The 17,680-nt window shown below is 37.7% G+C and overlaps 1 protein-coding gene across 5 annotated transcripts in view; it reads right to left on the minus strand.

Annotated features, from left to right (window-relative positions):
- The window catches only part of ZMAT4 (zinc finger, matrin-type 4), a 324,446-nt gene that overhangs the window by 129,160 nt on the left and 177,606 nt on the right, over positions 1-17,680 (minus strand). For all 5 annotated transcript variants that reach the window (XM_012724990.1, XM_012724989.1, XM_012724991.1 and 2 more), the window contains one exon: positions 532-688. In XM_012724990.1, coding sequence (XP_012580444.1) covers positions 532-688 — 157 coding nt within the window. The remainder of the gene's footprint in view (positions 1-531; positions 689-17,680) is intronic.

A 17,680-nucleotide genomic window follows, 5' to 3' on the forward strand; every position in this document is an offset into this window, starting at 1 on the left:
AAGAAAAAATCAGTTACTTGCAAACAAAAGTGGTTATAATGCATGCAGTCCCCCCCCCTGCCCCACTTCCACCCAGATATGAACCAGGTGATACTTTGCATTATGCAGGCATCAGTTGAGAAGCTACCCAAAATCCACAACACACATCCTATTATCCATACAAATTACAGACAAATGAGAGAAGAGCAGTAAGTGTTCTTTACATAGTAGATATAATATCTTGCATAATATGTAATAAATATGACAGACATCTGGCAGATGTAACCAGCCTTTTAGATTCTACAAGCTGCTGAATTACTAATCTGAAGGAATGAGGTTGAAAGAAAGAGCACCTGCACCAGATTTGAGGGTTTTATGACAGGAAGGTCTGCTGGTCTACCTGTCCAGCCCTTTAGGTTGGAGGACATTCACCATTAGAGTCCCATTCAGGCAGCTGTCTCTGAAGAGGGAGCATGATTAGTAGAATCGGCATGAGACTGGAAGCAGGCATGGATCTGAGTGTTTCCCAGATACTATTGTTCACACACATACCTGCAGTCTTTAATGGGGTTTTCTCTCCTAGCAACAGTTTTAACCTTTTGGCATGGATTTTGCCTTGATAATGTGAATCAGCCACCACGGCAGAGGTAAAAGACATGTTACATAGTGTGCAACACTTGTTCTTATCCACCATATCAGCATCATTGCCCTGAAAAGAAGAAAAAAAAAAAGTGTTAGAGAGAACTGAAGTCTTAAATTTCTCTTTCCCCATTCCATTCTGCTGCACATGAGATTTATCACAGAGTTTCTGATTGAAATTTCTAGCTTTTGCTCTGAAACCTCATTTTTCTTCATGATGATGATCATCAAAAGTTACTCAGTGACTGACTCCTATCACCGTCCAGCACAGGCACTATAGGACAATATAAGACATGAGCTACCGAAAGAAAAATGGGCCTCACAATTAGGCGAGGGCATATGTGTCTGGCATCATGGGGAGAGCAGACTCTAATTGCTTCATTATACTCATTAAAGTAAGTAAAAATATCAGAGTTCAAGTGTCTGAATTATTCAACAGAAATTATCATTTGGCATCCAACTCTGCCTTTCAGCCTCACCAGGATACATAACTACATAACCACATGGTCAAGGTTTTTGTTGTTGTTGTTGTTCCTTTGTCTTTTGTTTTTGTTTTTGTAATATTTCTTTAAAAAATACTTCATAATTAAATTGGGTATGTCATAAAGCTATGATAGCCATACTGGCTGAATTTTTTAGAAGACTATGAGTAATTTTCCTTTTCTTTAGGAAAGGTGATTTGTTACATGCCACACAAAAGACTGAAATCCAGCTTGATTTTTATTCCTTTGAAAGACTTAATGAAGTAAGTCATGATTCAGAAAAAATAAATATTTTGTCAGTACATATAACCTCACTATTGCCCACACAGATCATCAATGACCCATATTATGCAAAGGGAAGCTTAATCTATTGACTCTCCTCCTGCCTAGTTAGAAATAGAGGGTAAAACAGAGTCTCAGATAGAGTTAATCTATTCCTTAATGGAACTCCAACAGTAAAGTACCTGGGTTTAAGAGCAGTCTTGAAAGAGTATCTGGCTCCACAAGAGTACCCCTCTTTTAACTAGCTAGCCATGGCGCCCTTAAAAATGGGATAGGGGCCCTCCCTGGTGGGAGGTGGTGGCAGCAGGTTAAAGCACAGCACTAAGAAGCTAAAGCCACTTCCACATGACTTCGATCCCTGCCTGCCCTGGAAGTGATCCACATGGCACAGCAGACCTCTCCTGACCTGCCTGCTGCTCCCTTCAGCAGTGTACTTTGATGATCTATCTGTTCTGTTCCCCACTCTGTCTCTGGTGAAGCCTCTCACCAACCCTGCACCTCTGGCCTGTACCCCAGTTCTGTATGCACAAATAAATCTTTTTTAAAAAATGAGATAGGGAGGAGGGTAAGGGTGAGGATGGGAGGGAGAAAGGGAGCTATATATCTTCCTACATAATAAGATATCCAGACTTCTGGAGAGAGTGCTGCTTTACAAATGTTGCAGTTAGAAAACCAACTCCTTCCTCTTTAAGTCATTAGTGTGTAGTATCTCTGATAATGATTATTGTTCCTTGGGAGGGTTGGAGAGATAGCAGGGCATGGGGTGGGGGGTGGGGTTAAATAATGAATGAAAGAACCCTTTTGTATGTTCTAAAAGGCTAATCCAGGGATTGGGAAAAGAGAGATACCTCAAAAGAGACTGTGTGATTTGGAGTTACAGTCTCACCTACTGTCTTTTATTATTATTATTATTATTATTATTATTATTAAATGTATTTATTTATGCCTACAGAACTGGGATACAGGCCAGAGGTGTGGGCCGTGGGAGGATTCAGAGTGTGGAGCAGAACAGGCAGATTGACGAATTATACTGCTGAGGGGAGCAGCAGGTGAGACAGGAGAGGTCTGCCGCACCATGTGGATCAGACCTCTGGGTTCAAGGATCAAACTCACATTGAAGCGGCTGCGGCTAGCTTGCAATGCTGTGTCCTAACCCATTGCACCACCAGGAAGGGCCATATTTAATATTCTAAGGTCAAAATAATACAAGGTGGATCCTCCCTGGTGGCGCAACGGATTAGGATGCAGCACTGCAAGCTAGCGGCATCCGCTTCAGTGCGAGTTCAATCCCCAGATCCGGAGGTAATCCACTTGGTGCCGCAGACCTCTCCTGACTCACCCAATGCTCCCCTCAGCAGTGTACTTCATTACTCTGCCTGTTCTGCTCCCAACTCTGTCTCTGGTGAATCCCCTCACCACTCCTGTGCTGCTGGCCTGTACCCCAGTTCTGTATGCAAAAATAATTTTTTTTAAAGTATGAAAAGTTTCCCCTCTTTATATTATAGTTAATAATTGAGATTAATGAGCGCCATGGTTGGGGAGAACAATACAAAGTTTGGGTTCAATGGAGTGAGATGAGACTCACCCAAAGGGAAAGAAAGCCCCCAAAAAGGGCTTCCTGGAGAGAGAAAACTTCAGGTAAAACACCTGGGTAGATACTGAGACTGTGTCTACTGGAGTGTACCCTGCTGAGAGTTAAAGAGCAGGTGTTTTGAGCTTTCTTCTCAATAAAACAGACAAAAAAGGCATAAACATTTTTACACCTTGGTGTGATTTACTGTGGAGAGTACTGGGACCAAGAAATAAAGAAGAGAGCTGACTTCCCCTACCCTACCTCTCCAACTAAGCCTAGGATATGCCACTGAATCCCCTGAAGGGACAGAGCACAGAAACATCAGAAAATGTTACTGATGGCCCCACACCCAGAAATTAGAAAAGGATAGCTCAGGAGCAAAGAAAGACCCAAAATGTTACTTTCTCACTATACAATACAGTATATTTATCCTAGAGAAAGAAAATATTGTAGATGCTCAAATCGTTCATTTTACCTACTATACAAGATATAGGACAAATTTTTTGCCCCTAAAATTAGGCACATGATCATAAGCCAAAGCTTAATCCACAGTTTATACACTTTAGAAGTCTGTGTGTCTACCTCCCTGAGTCACTTCCTAAAAAGGGATCAGCCAATTCTGGTCACAGGAACCGATCTCTACTCCCTGGAAATCTATCTTGTAGATAGATCTAAGGAAAAAAATAGAAACTCAGATACAGGGGCTGTGATCATTATAGGAATTACACTCAGAATTAGATATCAGGACAAAGAATTGCCCTTAAACTGGATAATAAGTGGACTTATGGTAAGAATTCGATAGTTCAGCAATTTTTAAGTGTCAAATATAGTAGACGAAAATGACTCTGTTCCCTGTTACCAACAACATCAGGAGAAATTGAGAAAGGAAGAAAGTAAAAGGAAAATATTATAATCAAGGAAATACAGTCCTGTATTGGACTCAGATGCTCCTAATTGTGAATTTCCTGGCTAATCCTCTACCTCCCCCTACACCTCAGGCTTCTACATTAGTTCTGTATGCATAAATAAATAAGTCTTTTATTTATTTATTTTTTTAGAAAATCATGTAAACTAAGTGTGTGGATCTTCAAGTCTTTCACACGCCTGGAATGCTTTCCTTACCACTTCTAGATTTAGTTCAATATTTGCTTATATTTAGTTTATAATTGAACATGGAATTACTACATTTATTTGTTTTCATATCTGATCCCTTCATGAGACTACAAAACTCCTTTCAGATCAAGGAGATTGAAGCCTCAGGATTAGCACAATACTACCACATAAGTGGACCTTCAAGTGTTTACTGAGTGAGTGGAGCTGAGAATTGGTTTGTGAGGTTAATAAATTTCATAATGTAAGAGTCAAAGAGGAAAAGAGTTCTAGTTACAAGCCAAAATCTTTCATATCTTATAGAAAAATGTCCAGTTAAAGAACCCAAGGTATCAATAATTTACAAACTTGAGGGTTTAAATACAACATGTTTGCAATATTTAGTTTTCATAATGGCATATTGATATATATTCCTAGATGTCTATTCCGGATAAAGTCAACACATCACCATACAGAAAAATCTAAATATAATATGACAACTAATTGCTATTCAAGGTGATTATCATACCTGTAGTTATGCCATAGGTAAAGAGGAGGGACTGAGGAAGTACAGGGATTTGGTGATGGAGGGTATGTGTTAGGTATCCTCTGAGTATGGAAGGACATGTTCATGGGATATTTCACTAAAGAAGTCACTGTAACATGATGCAATCATACTAATCAACTTGGTGCAGATAAAACTATCCACAAAAAAAATCTCACTATAACCAAATGCCTGCAAAGTGTGGGAATGTAAATTTGTATTCTTGGCTATCTGAATCCCAAATTAATGGCTCCTAGCAACTACAGATCATATCCTCTTTATTGTGTCTCCCACTACACCCAGAGCAATGAATGACCCAGGATAGACACTCCATAAAGTTTGATGAACTGACTTCAATAAATACATTTAAATTTTCTGGTTTAAAGAGTTGAGAATAGCCCCCAAGCTAGAAAGTAAATGAAGGAGAAACCTAAGATTATCTTAAAATATGAGTTTAAACTGGAGATATAACTTCAACGACACTTCATCAGTGTAATTGCTACAGAATGTGTCAGTGCAAAAAGAGAGGGAAAGTCACTGAGGCTATGGAAAGGAGCACCATTTTCCCCACCCTCACTTCTATATTGCCGACATCTCCAAGATCTTGGGTTGTAATTTCCAGCACGCCATGAACTGGAATTCCTAAAAGAGGGACAGCTGGGAAGGATGAATGAGCAATACAAATACATATATTTAAGGTAGAATGAGGAAGAAGGAGAGACATGTGAAGAAGCCATTTCTGTAATCTTAGCGTTACTATAGGCAGGAAAGAAGGTGGCAAATATATTAAATTCATAATGGATTATATGATACTTGGTGAATGTTGGATCTTGTATTTTGTCCCAGCTCTTTTTAACCTAACTAGCCCTTGTATCATGGCCCCTCACTGGGAGATGTCTTGGAATTCTGGCAAGCCTTTGGGCCTCAGCCACCCTACTGTGGGTCCAGCCTGTTTGTTTGGGAGTTTGCCCATGAGGTAGATGGGGAAAACTTGGAAGTTTAAGGAAAGTCTGTCATTTGAAACCCTTTTCTCTTTCTCTTTCTCTTTCTCTTTCTTTCTCTTTCTCTTTCTCTTTCTCCCCCTCCCCCTCTCCCTCTCCCTCTCCCTCTCCCTCTCTCTGCCCTTTAACCTTCACATCAATCAAAGATCTTTGTGCCCATGAGTCTTGATTCCTTTACCTTTGTGGATAGATGACCAGATCTTGGGCCTGGGTGCGGGCAGAGCGGAAATTTTCCTTTTAACCATTTGGGGGTCCCTTAGTACTTCCTGGTTTTACAGTTTCATTTTGGTTCCCAGACAGTAAGTGTCTTGGTTATACAATATTCACATTCACCAAAGAAAAAGAATGATTGTGGAGTTTCCTAAGGCTACTTGTTCAAAGAATTTTTCAAAGCTGACACTTTTCAGAAAGTGTCTCTGGCCAGAAATCTAGTCATGAAAGGCCTTTTCTTTTCTCATAAGAAATTTTACTTGAAATTACAAATTTCTTTGATTTTTTTTTAAATGTAAGTGTATATAGAGTCTAAAAGAGTTTCATTTGCAGTAAATCAGAGTAGGAGTGAAGTGAAACTGCTCCCTAGCAAATCACCATCATTAATGAAAACTATAATATATCATATTCTTCAAAATCCTTGGAAAGCATCCTAAAGTAAGTGTCATCAAATTAAGAAATATTTATTCAGGTAAATTTACTAATTCTCAGTAAGAGTAACAAGAGCCTATAACACTTCAGTTACAACACCTCACTCCCTACAAATCCCCCTGTTCAGGATAATAAGAGCTCTACTTTAATTGGGTGTAGTAAAGAAAATAGGGTTCCCGCTCTTATCAGTAACCACTCAAAGGATATGTGATTTGCATTATCACATCCTTGTCAGCTCCAAGATGCAGAAATTAAATTCCTGGCAATGTACTAATATAGCAGCTACTCTTTTCCTCCACCCACATGTAGGCATAAGGTCTGCCTCAGAAACAACAGGAATATTGGAATTCTGATAGCCCTTGCCACAGCTCACCTTTTTTCTACACCAGTAGAGTCAAGCTAAGAAAATCAGAGGCTGCCATCATTTCCCAGCTAATAAAGTAGAGCTGTCCCTCTACTTTATCATCGTCCTTGTCTACAACTCCATAACAGGGGCACAGAGACATTTCCCACAACAAAAGGGAGGAAGATGACCATACGAACAAAGACCCCTTAATCTCTCCCAAATGAAACTCGTCTTATTTTCAATAGTGTGAGGAGATATAAGGCTAAGGATATTCTCACAAACAATGGTGACTATGACTATGGTGGTCAGCAATTCACAGAAAGATGTAACTCCATTAGAACTGCAAGCTAAAATACAGAACTAGTTTACCAGGGAGAACTAGGGAGACAGTTAAGGAGAACATTCTAGAGTCATTACAAACTTCAAAATTAAACTATGAAAGGATTGCATTTAGTTCAAAGTAATAAGGGACCTGCAAATCAAAACCACAATAAAATACCATCTCACACCAGTGAGAATGGCACATATTTTAAAAAGTAGCAACAACAAATGTCAATGAGGAACTCTCCTACACTGATGGTGGGAATGCAAACTGGTACAACCACTATGGAAAGCTGTTTGGCGGTTTCTCAAACTGCTAAAAACGGAGATTCCATATGATCCAGAAATCCCACTCCTAGGTATCTACCCAAAGGACACAAAAAGATTCATTCAAAAGGACACCTGCAGCCCTATGTTAATTGTTGCACTATTTACAATAGAGAAAATGTGGAATCAACCCAAATGCCCCCAAAAAGATGACTGTATCAAGAAGATGTAGTGTGTGTGTGTGTATATATATATACACACACACACACACACAAATAATGGAATATTACTCAGCAATCAAAAAGATAAACTCATGCCATTTGTGGCAATACGGATGGAGTTGGAAGAGATCATGCCTAGTTAAATAAGCCAGAAAAAAAGAAAAAGAAAAATATTGGATTTTTTCACTCATAGTGGGGATGTAGGGGATCAGAAGAAAATAAAACGTAATAAAGTAAAAATGAAAATCAACAAGCAACTATAAACCAGAGACATTCTACAGTAATGGAGAGGGTAACAAGATCAAAACTATGGTGGGAAGAGCACACGGGACTATAATGATGGCACCATAGTGGTGAATTGATGCTGGGAAGTCCACAGGGATTAAAACCAAGATGGAAATTATATAAAAAATAAAGAATAATGTAATATTATATGTATATGTAATTTTTTTAAAAAATGATTGCATTTACTTAGACCACAATGGTGACTATTCATAACCAGGGCATTGGCAGAAACAACAGAACAATCTTCCACAATTAGTAGAGTTGAGAAGCTGGATATGAATAAAGCAGAGCAGCAACTTAATTGAAAAGATCACAGAGATAATCAAAGGAAGAACTGCTAACACCACTGTGGTTTTAAATCCCAAAGTGACTGAGCTCATAATTAAAGCTACACCTCTGAGCAATGACAGTTGCTACAAATGGTGGAAAAATAGGTATTATTAAAATAGTTAGGTCATCTGACAAATAAATAGGCAAACAGCAGTAAAAACAAGCCCTAGAAAAAAGGTAAATCAGTATCAAGAATTGGCATATTACCTAAAATATATGTTAAAATAGATTAACAATAAAAATTACAAAAAATTAAAGGCAAAGTCTAGAAAAAAAAAAGTCTATAAAAGTATAAAACTCACACCAAAGACGACACTGATATTAAGTTTAACAGATAAATATTTCAAAGTAACTTCAAAGACTTCAAACAATTATAAGTATGACCAAAGAATAAAAGGAAATCATGCTTAAATCAGGCCTCCTTGGTGACATATAGGATAAAGACAGCCCTATCAAGTTATTCCCAACCACTGCAGCACAAATTGAATCCCCTGCCAGGGAGCTGACCCACATGGCATAGAAAACCTCTTTTTGTCTCTCTTTATGCTCCTCTCAATAGTGTATTTCAGTACATCTGCCTGTTCTGCTCCCCACTTTGTTTCTGCTTAATCTTCTCAACCCCTCCCATACCTCAGGCATATACCCCAGTTCTTGTATGAATAAATAAATCTTTAAAAATTAAAAAGGAATCATACTTAACAATGTATGCTGACATGTTAACAAATGGAAGATATAAATAAAGAAATGGAAATTAGAAACACTCTCTATAAGGACTTAGAATAGATTTTAACTTTCAGAGGAAAGAACAAGTAAACTTAAATATATACCAATAGTGATTATACAATCCAGAAAATGAAAAAAGTTGAACAGATCCTCAGAGAAAGTGAGACACTATTAAGTATATCAACAAATACGTCAAATTACAGTACCAAAAGAGACTGAGCAGGAAAAAAAAATCAAACAAATGACTGAAAACTCAAATTTGAAGAGACATTTTTTCCCTACATATCCAAGAAGTTCAATAAAATTCAAGTAAGATAAACACAAAATGATTACACCTAACTGCTTCATATCAAATGACCAAAAGCTAAAAACAAAGGGAAATTTTTGAAGCAGTAGAGGAAAACATTTCAGCATATTCAAGGAAACCACAATAAGATTGAGAACTGTGTGAGAATTAGTGGAGACCAAATGTAGGATGACATGACACAAGGTACTGAAAGAAAAAAAAAAATCATCAATCAAGAATCTCAAATTTAGCAAAGCTACCTGTTAAAAATGAAGATGGGGCCCTCCCTGGTGGCACAGCGGGTTAAAGCACAGCACTGAGAAGCTTAAGCCACTTCCGCATGAGTTCGATCACCACCTGCCCCTGAGGTGACCACATGGTGAGGCAGACCTGCCAGCTGCTCCCCTCAGCAGTGTACTTCGTCGATCTGCCTGTTCTACTCCCCACTCTGTCTCTGGTGAATCCTCTCACCCTCCGCATCTCTGGCCTGTACCCCAGTTCTATATGAATAAATAAATAAATCTTAAAAAAAAAAAAAAAATGAAGATGAGGGCTCTCCCTGGTGTTGCAGCAGGTTAAAGCACAGCACTAAGAAGCTAAAGCCACTTCAGCATGAGCTCAATCCCAGCCCTGGAGGTGACCCACATGGTATGACAGACTTCTCCTGACCCGCCCGCTGCTCCCCTCAGCAGTGTACTTAGTCTGCCTGTTCTGCTCGCCACTGTCTCTCTGGTGAATCCTCTCACCACCCCTGCACCTCTTGTCTGTACCCCAGTCTATATGTATCAATAAATAAATCTTTTTAAAAAATGAAGATGAAATGTCATTCAGGCTAACAAATGGCATTCAGTAACTAGTTTATGATTCGTAACTAGCAGATCCATTTTACAAAAAATCTAAAGGAAGTTAATTCAAGTTGAAAGTGAGTGATATCAGAGAATAATTACATTTCTCATTAAAAGTACCAATAAAGGTAATTAGTAATTATAAGAGACAATTCATATCTATATTTCTTCTTTCTCATTTGAACTAATTTAAAAATGAGATGCATAAAATTGCACGTATATGTATAGTTGAGCTAATACATGCAGAAGTATATTTGAGAAAGACAACACAAAGGAGACAGGAAAAGTTGTGCTGGGGTAAGGAAATGATACCAAGTTATAACTCAAATCCAAAGAAACAAATGATGACACCCAGAAAATTTAATAATAAGGTTAATATAACAGACACTGAAATATATAATTGTTCTTCGTTTCTCAAATATGAAATGTTATGAAGTCAAAATTTAAATAATATATTGTTGACTTTGCAATTTACATGGCTGTAATATGTATTATAATAGTATTACAAAAAGGAGGAAGAGCGAAAACAGCCACATAGGAGTAACACTTCTGTTTGGCTAGAATTAATTTGAATTATAAGTAGATTCCACCAAGTCAACAAGTTAAGATGGCTAAGGCAAGCCTTAGAGCCCCCACTAAATAAAAATGTCAAAATAATATAGTGAAAAAATAACTAAAGGAATTAAAATACTGTGGGGAAAATAGTCTCTTAATGCCAAAGAAAACAGTAAAGGAGAAATAAGAGAACAAAAGGCATGATTCATAATGAAAATAAAAGGTAAAATGATAGCCATAAAGCCAAGCATAGCAGCAGTAATGCTAACTGTGAAAGTAGATACAACTTAGTGAAACTAGAAATGGCAAGACTGGATAAGAAAATATGAGCAATCTGTATGCTGTCCAGAGGAGAATCTCTGTAGATTAGATGACACAACTGAATGAAAGGATGCATTCATCACAAAACTAGTGATTTACTAAAAGCAGACAAAATAAACTTTGAAGGAAAAAAAATATTAGTAGAGATAAAGATTACGCATTTATAATTAACAAAGTGCCAAATCGCCAGATATTTACATTTATGTAAATACCTGCACATAATTCTATAGTTCCAAAATAAAGAAGCAAAAACTGATATAACTGAAGGGAGAGATAAACAATTATATAGATGTCAGTTAGGTCAAGTTGCTTAAGTTTTTTCCATCATCTTTGTTGTTACTTTAACCAATATTGACAGTATGGCATTGAAGTCTCCCATTATTATTACTGAAAATTACACAAATTCAAAATAAGCATAGGGTTTGAATAAACATTAGTACAAAAAGATGCACAAATAACATGAAAAGATGTTTGACTTCACTAGCTATCAGGAAAATGCTGTCAAACCATAGCAGATACTTCATAGCCACTAGGATTAGAATAAAAAAGATGGGTAATGAATGCATTAACAAAGATGAAGATAAATAGCAACCCTCATACACTATGGGTGAGAATGAATTATCACACGGCCACCTCAGAAAACCATCTGGCAGTTCCTCCTATGGTTGAACACAGAGTTACTGTGTGACCCAGCAGGTCTACATATACACATATATATCTCCAAATTTACTTACTTGCAAATATTTATTTGTAGTCCACAAATCAATGCCAGTTGCTTTTCTGGCAATTCACCACACAGATAGTGGAGAAAATTTGAATCACCTAACATTCATGTTCTCAGCTGGGATTTAACAATAGGACTTTCTGCTTTCTGTTTCACTTCTCATATTTTAAATGATTTCTTAATGGCCTCCTAGTGTCACATCCTTTTGTATTTTTCTACTCTTTGCTGATTTTACTGCTTCAGATGACCCCAAAGGATAATGCTAAAGTGCTATCTAGTGTTCCCAGGCAGAAGAAAGTGACAATGGAGAAGATGCCCAAGTTCATTTGGGCATGAGTAACAGTGATTATGGCTGAAGTTCAACAGATTTCAACAACCTAGAATAAAGAAGGGGAAATTTGTTGATATATTTTTCAGGTTGCTCCTGAAAGTTTTAAAGTAATACCAACAGTGATAAAGATATGTAAAAAAGATAGAAAGGAGGCAACATGTGTAGATTCATGAAATAGCCATAAAAGTGAAAAATATGGACAGCACTGAAATGAGGCTAAAAGCAAAGAAATTCACCATACCACCCAGGATCAAGACAATGTTGAAACTCTTCTGAGTACTTTATTGTAAAGAACCCCCAAAACAGTGCTTGAAAAAAAACAGTACCCAAAAACAGTGTTTGAAAGAAATATATATTGAATAAGGCATCTATTAACAAAAAAAAACAAACACAAAACAAAGCAAGTTTATGTTTTGATGGGCTGACAAAAGATTTATATCCAGTGGCTCACAGGAACTTAGCACTGTATTCCCCTGGGAGCAATGACTTAAAATTTACTAATTCAGGGTTGGTGGTAACTTCATGGAACATAACTGTAATGGGGGAAAAAAAAGATAATTGAATGCATATTTCATTAAAAGGAAATAAAAATATGTGTCTACATAAAATTTTTATGTAAATATTTACAGCAGTATATTTTATAATAGTCCCAAAGCAGAAACAACACAAATGTCCATCAACTGAAAAATGGATAAATACACTGGTGTATATTGTCAACAGTAAAAAGAATGAGGTATTGTTCTATTCTACAACATAGAGGAATCTGGAAAACTTTGTGCTGAGTGAGAAGCTAGTTACAACATGTTGTATGATTCCTTTTACATAAAATATTCAGAATAGGAAAAATTTTAGACAGAGTATCACTGATGTCTAGAAGTAGGGTGCAAAGGAGGCAGAGGTGAAGGAAAAGGGGGAATAACTGCTAATAGGTACAGGATTTCTTTTGACAATGTTCTAAAACTAATCATGATTATAGTTACACAAATGTGAATATACTGAAAATGCTCAAATAGGACCCTTCAAATAGGTCAATTAAATATGAATTGAATGTCAATAAATCTGCTAATAGAAAAAAAAACCTGAGGGATGCATTTAAATTATTTCAAAAGTGACATTTGAAGCATAACTTTTCTGGGCATCTCATTTAGAGGCAAATACATTGAGAAAGGAAGACATAATGAGGATTGTTTTATTCATGCGTAGGTGCAGTTTATGGAATTCCTTTCAGCAGTTGCTGGACATCCTTGGAATTCTGATTTCTGAAGTTCATTTTGGCTAAAGACATTTCATAGGTGGAACAGCAGAGACCACATGAAGCGAAATAAATCAGAAGAGAAAGATTCATGCCAAATGATTTCACTCATATATGAACCATGAAGACACAAAACAGACAAAACTAAACCAAAACAAACTTTAGAAAGCTTACTGTAGAACTGAATCTAACATGGGAAAGGGGGGTAGGAAGCATATGGGGGAGGCTGCCCAATGGATTGTGGTTAAAGATTTTGGGTGCTTGGGTGGTGGGTGTAATGAGGTAACCTACACTTGAAGTCCTGTGAACCCAAATCATAGTGTTGTAAACCAACACTTCGTTGAGAAATGCAATATAAATTAATAATAATGTTATTGGTAATAACAAGGATAATAATATGAAGTAGACATTGTTTGACGTCAATTACAGATTGGGCCACAATGAAATATACCTTTGCCACAAGGCCCTTCTTCTCAGGTTAATTACTTAAGGGAAGCAGCCTCTTTAAAGTGCCCATGTGCTTGGAAACATTGTGGTAAATATCATTTAAAAGATTCCATTAAAGGCACCTACAACAATAAATAAAATAAAGGCATCTCATGGCTCCACTAAAACTCTACCTGCAGCGGCTACTAAACTCCAGCTCAGGTAAGAGCCTTCTGCCACCCGTGCTGGAGGCAAAGCATAGTTGTTCCTCTCGGCACATACACTGTAGTAGTGAAATGTTCAATAAATGCAGTGTGCATGTCGCTGCTGATAGTGTGTAATTTAACTTGGAAATGAGGCAATAAGCAGAAATGACCATCCCTTCTCCTCTCACACGTAATTGGGACCAAAAGCTCTAGAAATCACACTTCCTGACTGACGGCAAGGTCCCAGGCAAGCTTGTCTCCTCTGTTCTCTTGCATCCTGTTCCACTCCATTTAGGTCATGCTGTTCTCTCTCCTCCCAAACTATTCAAATCACATCCAGATGCCAAGGTCTATTTAATCCAGAGTCCGTTCAGGACTTGTGCAAACTTCATCCACATTTTCACTGCTGACCTCTCCCAGTCCTTAATGTCTGTGCCATAGGTTTTCATTAGGTTTTGTCCTTTGTTTTACCAGTGTTTTCTTTCTTTTAAAAAAAAAAATATTTAATTTTTATGCGTATAAGAAGTGGGGCACAGGTCAGAGTTAGGGGATTGAGAGGGTTCACCAGACAGATTGTGCAGCAGAACAGGCAGATTTTTTGAGATACACTGCTGAGGGGAGCAGGTGGGCAAGACAGGAGAGGTCCTTTGCACCATGTGGGTCAGTTCCCTGGCCAGGCTGGGAATGGAATTCATGCTGCAGTGACTGGGGATAGTTTCTAGCACTGGCTTTAACCCATGCACCACCAGTGTTTTCTAAAGTGTGTCAAAAAAATTCTCAAAGGCAAAAATTCCCCCCCCCACTCAGCTCCAGATCTGGTAATGGATTTGAATACAAAGAAGAGACTCTATGAATATGAAACATATAGTTTCTGAATGAAAGACTTCAAGTGAGTATCCATTAACCAAGTCACATAAACTGTTTTCCACATACACTAATCTCTCCCATGTTCTTTTATTAACATGATTGCTTTGCTATGAAGCAAAGGTCAAGTGACATCAAATTCATCATACCCAACAGTGAAATGGCTCTAGTGGCTATGGCATGTTACAGTGTATGCTTGCCCACCCAAAAGTGGTATGTCTTGCTATAGGCAGTGGGTTTTTAGACATTCCATGGAAAAGCTGCACTGTCTGCCTCTAATGGATCCACATACTAGCTCTGGCCAGCCTTGTATTACACTGAGAACTACAGAGATAGATGCCCTGTCACTGGAATAGAGCCACCCACTCAGGGGCCATAGTCCTCCATTTTCCCAGTATTTGGCAAAATAGTTATTTTTCACTGTCAAGACAAGAGAGAAGGATGACTACTCCTCAGGAAGGATGTGGAATTCTCTGTGAGCCTTTGGTATTTGTTTTTCAGTCATTGAAGAAATATTTAAGCAGATGGTAACAGCACTTACAAGACCCCAGAAGGGAGAAATTAGCCAGGACTCCTGAGAGAAAGCAAACACATAAGTTAGATAAGCCCCATTAACAAAGAGAAGTAAGTAACAAACATGTCACCAATGAGTAGCTGTGCCAGAGCAAACAAAGGTGCTGTGAGAAGTGGGTGAGAAGAGAGGAAGACAAATGTCTAAATGCTCTGAAACACTCAAAAACTATCAAAGAAAAAAATTGTATTTTCTGTTTGAGACATCATGTTGAGATTGGATAGGGATGAGGCAGGCTTAAAATTGGAATGATACCCATGCCAGACAGATCCTCCCTCTAAGCAGCATGATTTCCCATCATCATTCACACCCTCAGATGCCACAGTATCAGCACAGCTACCATTTTCTGAGAGTCAGATGTGTCAAACATTGTTTTAGGTGTCTTACATACTTTATCACATTTTGTTTTCATAGTAATCCTAAAATAAGCTTAGCATTTATTCTTTTTGCCTTCCCTCTATCCTCTAAATTGACTCCATCAGCAAAGCCTGAAAAATCCTCATTCTTGAATTTTATCTCCAAATTATCTAATTCTCTCTCTCAACCCATTTTTTTTTTTTTCTACATTTCCCTTCACCTTCCTGGTTCAGCCAGAATCCCTCTCTGTTGCATTACAATGCAATACATTTACATTCTCCACAGCTCTTATTTTACATTCTAAAATTATAACTTAAATAGAATTTTCTTTATTTACTATGTCTCTGACTACTAAATTATTCACTACTAAAGAACTATCTCTAAAACAGCACTGTCCTTTAGTATATAGTACAAGTCACAAATGAGGCCACACTTAAGTTTTCTAATAGCTAGATCCATAATAACAAAAGAACCTGTGGAATTAATTCTTGAAAACATATTTATCACAGTAAATTGGGACCAAATTCTTTCCTTCCAACACATATTCAACATAAAAAATGTCAATGAGTTATTTTAGATGTTTTCTGTGATATGAAGCCTTTGAAATCTGGGGTTTATTTTACAATTGCAGACGATCTTAATTTACATTAAAATTTGTTTTAATTAGGCCCTCCCTGGTGGCGCAGCGGGTTAAAGCACAGCACTGAGAATCTAAAGCCGCTTCCACATGAGTTCTATTCCCGCCTGCCCCGGAGGTGACCATATGGCGCGGCAGACCTCTCCTGACCCGCCCGCTGTGTACTTCGTCGATCTGCCTGTTCTGTTCCCCACTCTGTCTCTGGTGAAGCCTCTCGCCGCCCCTGAGCCTCTGGCCTGTACCCCAGTTCTATATGCACAAATAAATAAATCTTTAAAAAAAAATTTGTTTTAATTAAGTGTTCAGTGGTTCTATGTGGCTTCTGGGTCTGAATACTATGGCTGTAGAACATAGTGAACAATGATGTTAGTTAAAAAATGAATGAACAGATAAGTGAAGGAATCAGTGAATCAGTAGATGAATACACTCCCATTTTTATAGATGAGAGAAGAAAAACCCAATGTGTCATATTTGCAGAATGTGGTAGAACTGGTTTTTGAACACTTGTCTATTCAAGAGGGTGCTAGTTCCATGAAACAACACTGGCATCTGTGGTCAGTCTTCTAATCAAACACTTCCAAAGTCTCTTTGCCACCTAAAAATAAATTCCTTAGCATGACATTTAAGGTCTGCTAAATCTAACTTTCAAGACACTTTTCAAGTCTTTCTCCCATCACTGATTTTCATACATAATATGCTCAATGTAAACTAATTTCGTCAAGGTGAGAGACACCACAGTGCCTGCCAAAAAAATGACCTGACATCCAGCTCTAAATGCCCCTGCTCCCCACTACCTGGCTGCTGGCCCTGTCAGATTTTGCCAGTAAGTGAGGACAGTCCACTAAGTGTCACTCATGCTAAAGGGCATGAGCATCTACCCCATAGCACAGCAGTTAAAAAATTGGTTGAATTGAGTATGTGAAGGGAAAAAAAGAACCAATGTATGGACTTTCCCTATCTTCCAGTTCTGAGCACATCCCTATATGTCTTTCCAATCATAATTTCCCCATTCTCTGCATGCAAGGGTCCTTCAAATGCTATTTCCTTGATCATGTCTGTTACAATCCTCCCCACTACAAGGAATCTCATTCTTTGTGTAAGATGCCCCCCCACACTTCATTTAGACCTTTTCCTAACACCTAACACCATTTAGCATATGTCTTTTAATATATAATGGGATACTAATTGCTTGGGTTAAAAATGTATCAGTCATGGATCAGACACAGTGTTTCTATGATGCTGTATGAGGAAAATAAGTTCTTGAGGGACAGAGCATATGGACTTAAATCCATAAACTCTGGATTTTAAGTGTTTTGGATACCACCTACAATTTTCAAATCTGAAAGTTTCCCCATGGTAGGTAGTAAGTAAAATATAACTCATTTGTGTTTTCATGAGAAAAAAGTCAGGATAAAAGAAGGCAATATATGAGAATATGCTTTATAATCTGAAAATATTAGGGAAAGTATGTATGTTATATATAATATATGTCATATGTATAATCATATATAGTGTGCAATGTATATTTTATTTTAATATTTCAAACCAAACTAAGAAACTAATAATATGATAGAGTATTAA

Source organism: Condylura cristata, unplaced genomic scaffold, assembly GCF_000260355.1.
Source record: "Condylura cristata isolate star-nosed mole 26May11 unplaced genomic scaffold, ConCri1.0 scaffold00014, whole genome shotgun sequence".
NCBI lineage: Eukaryota > Metazoa > Chordata > Mammalia > Eulipotyphla > Talpidae > Condylura > Condylura cristata.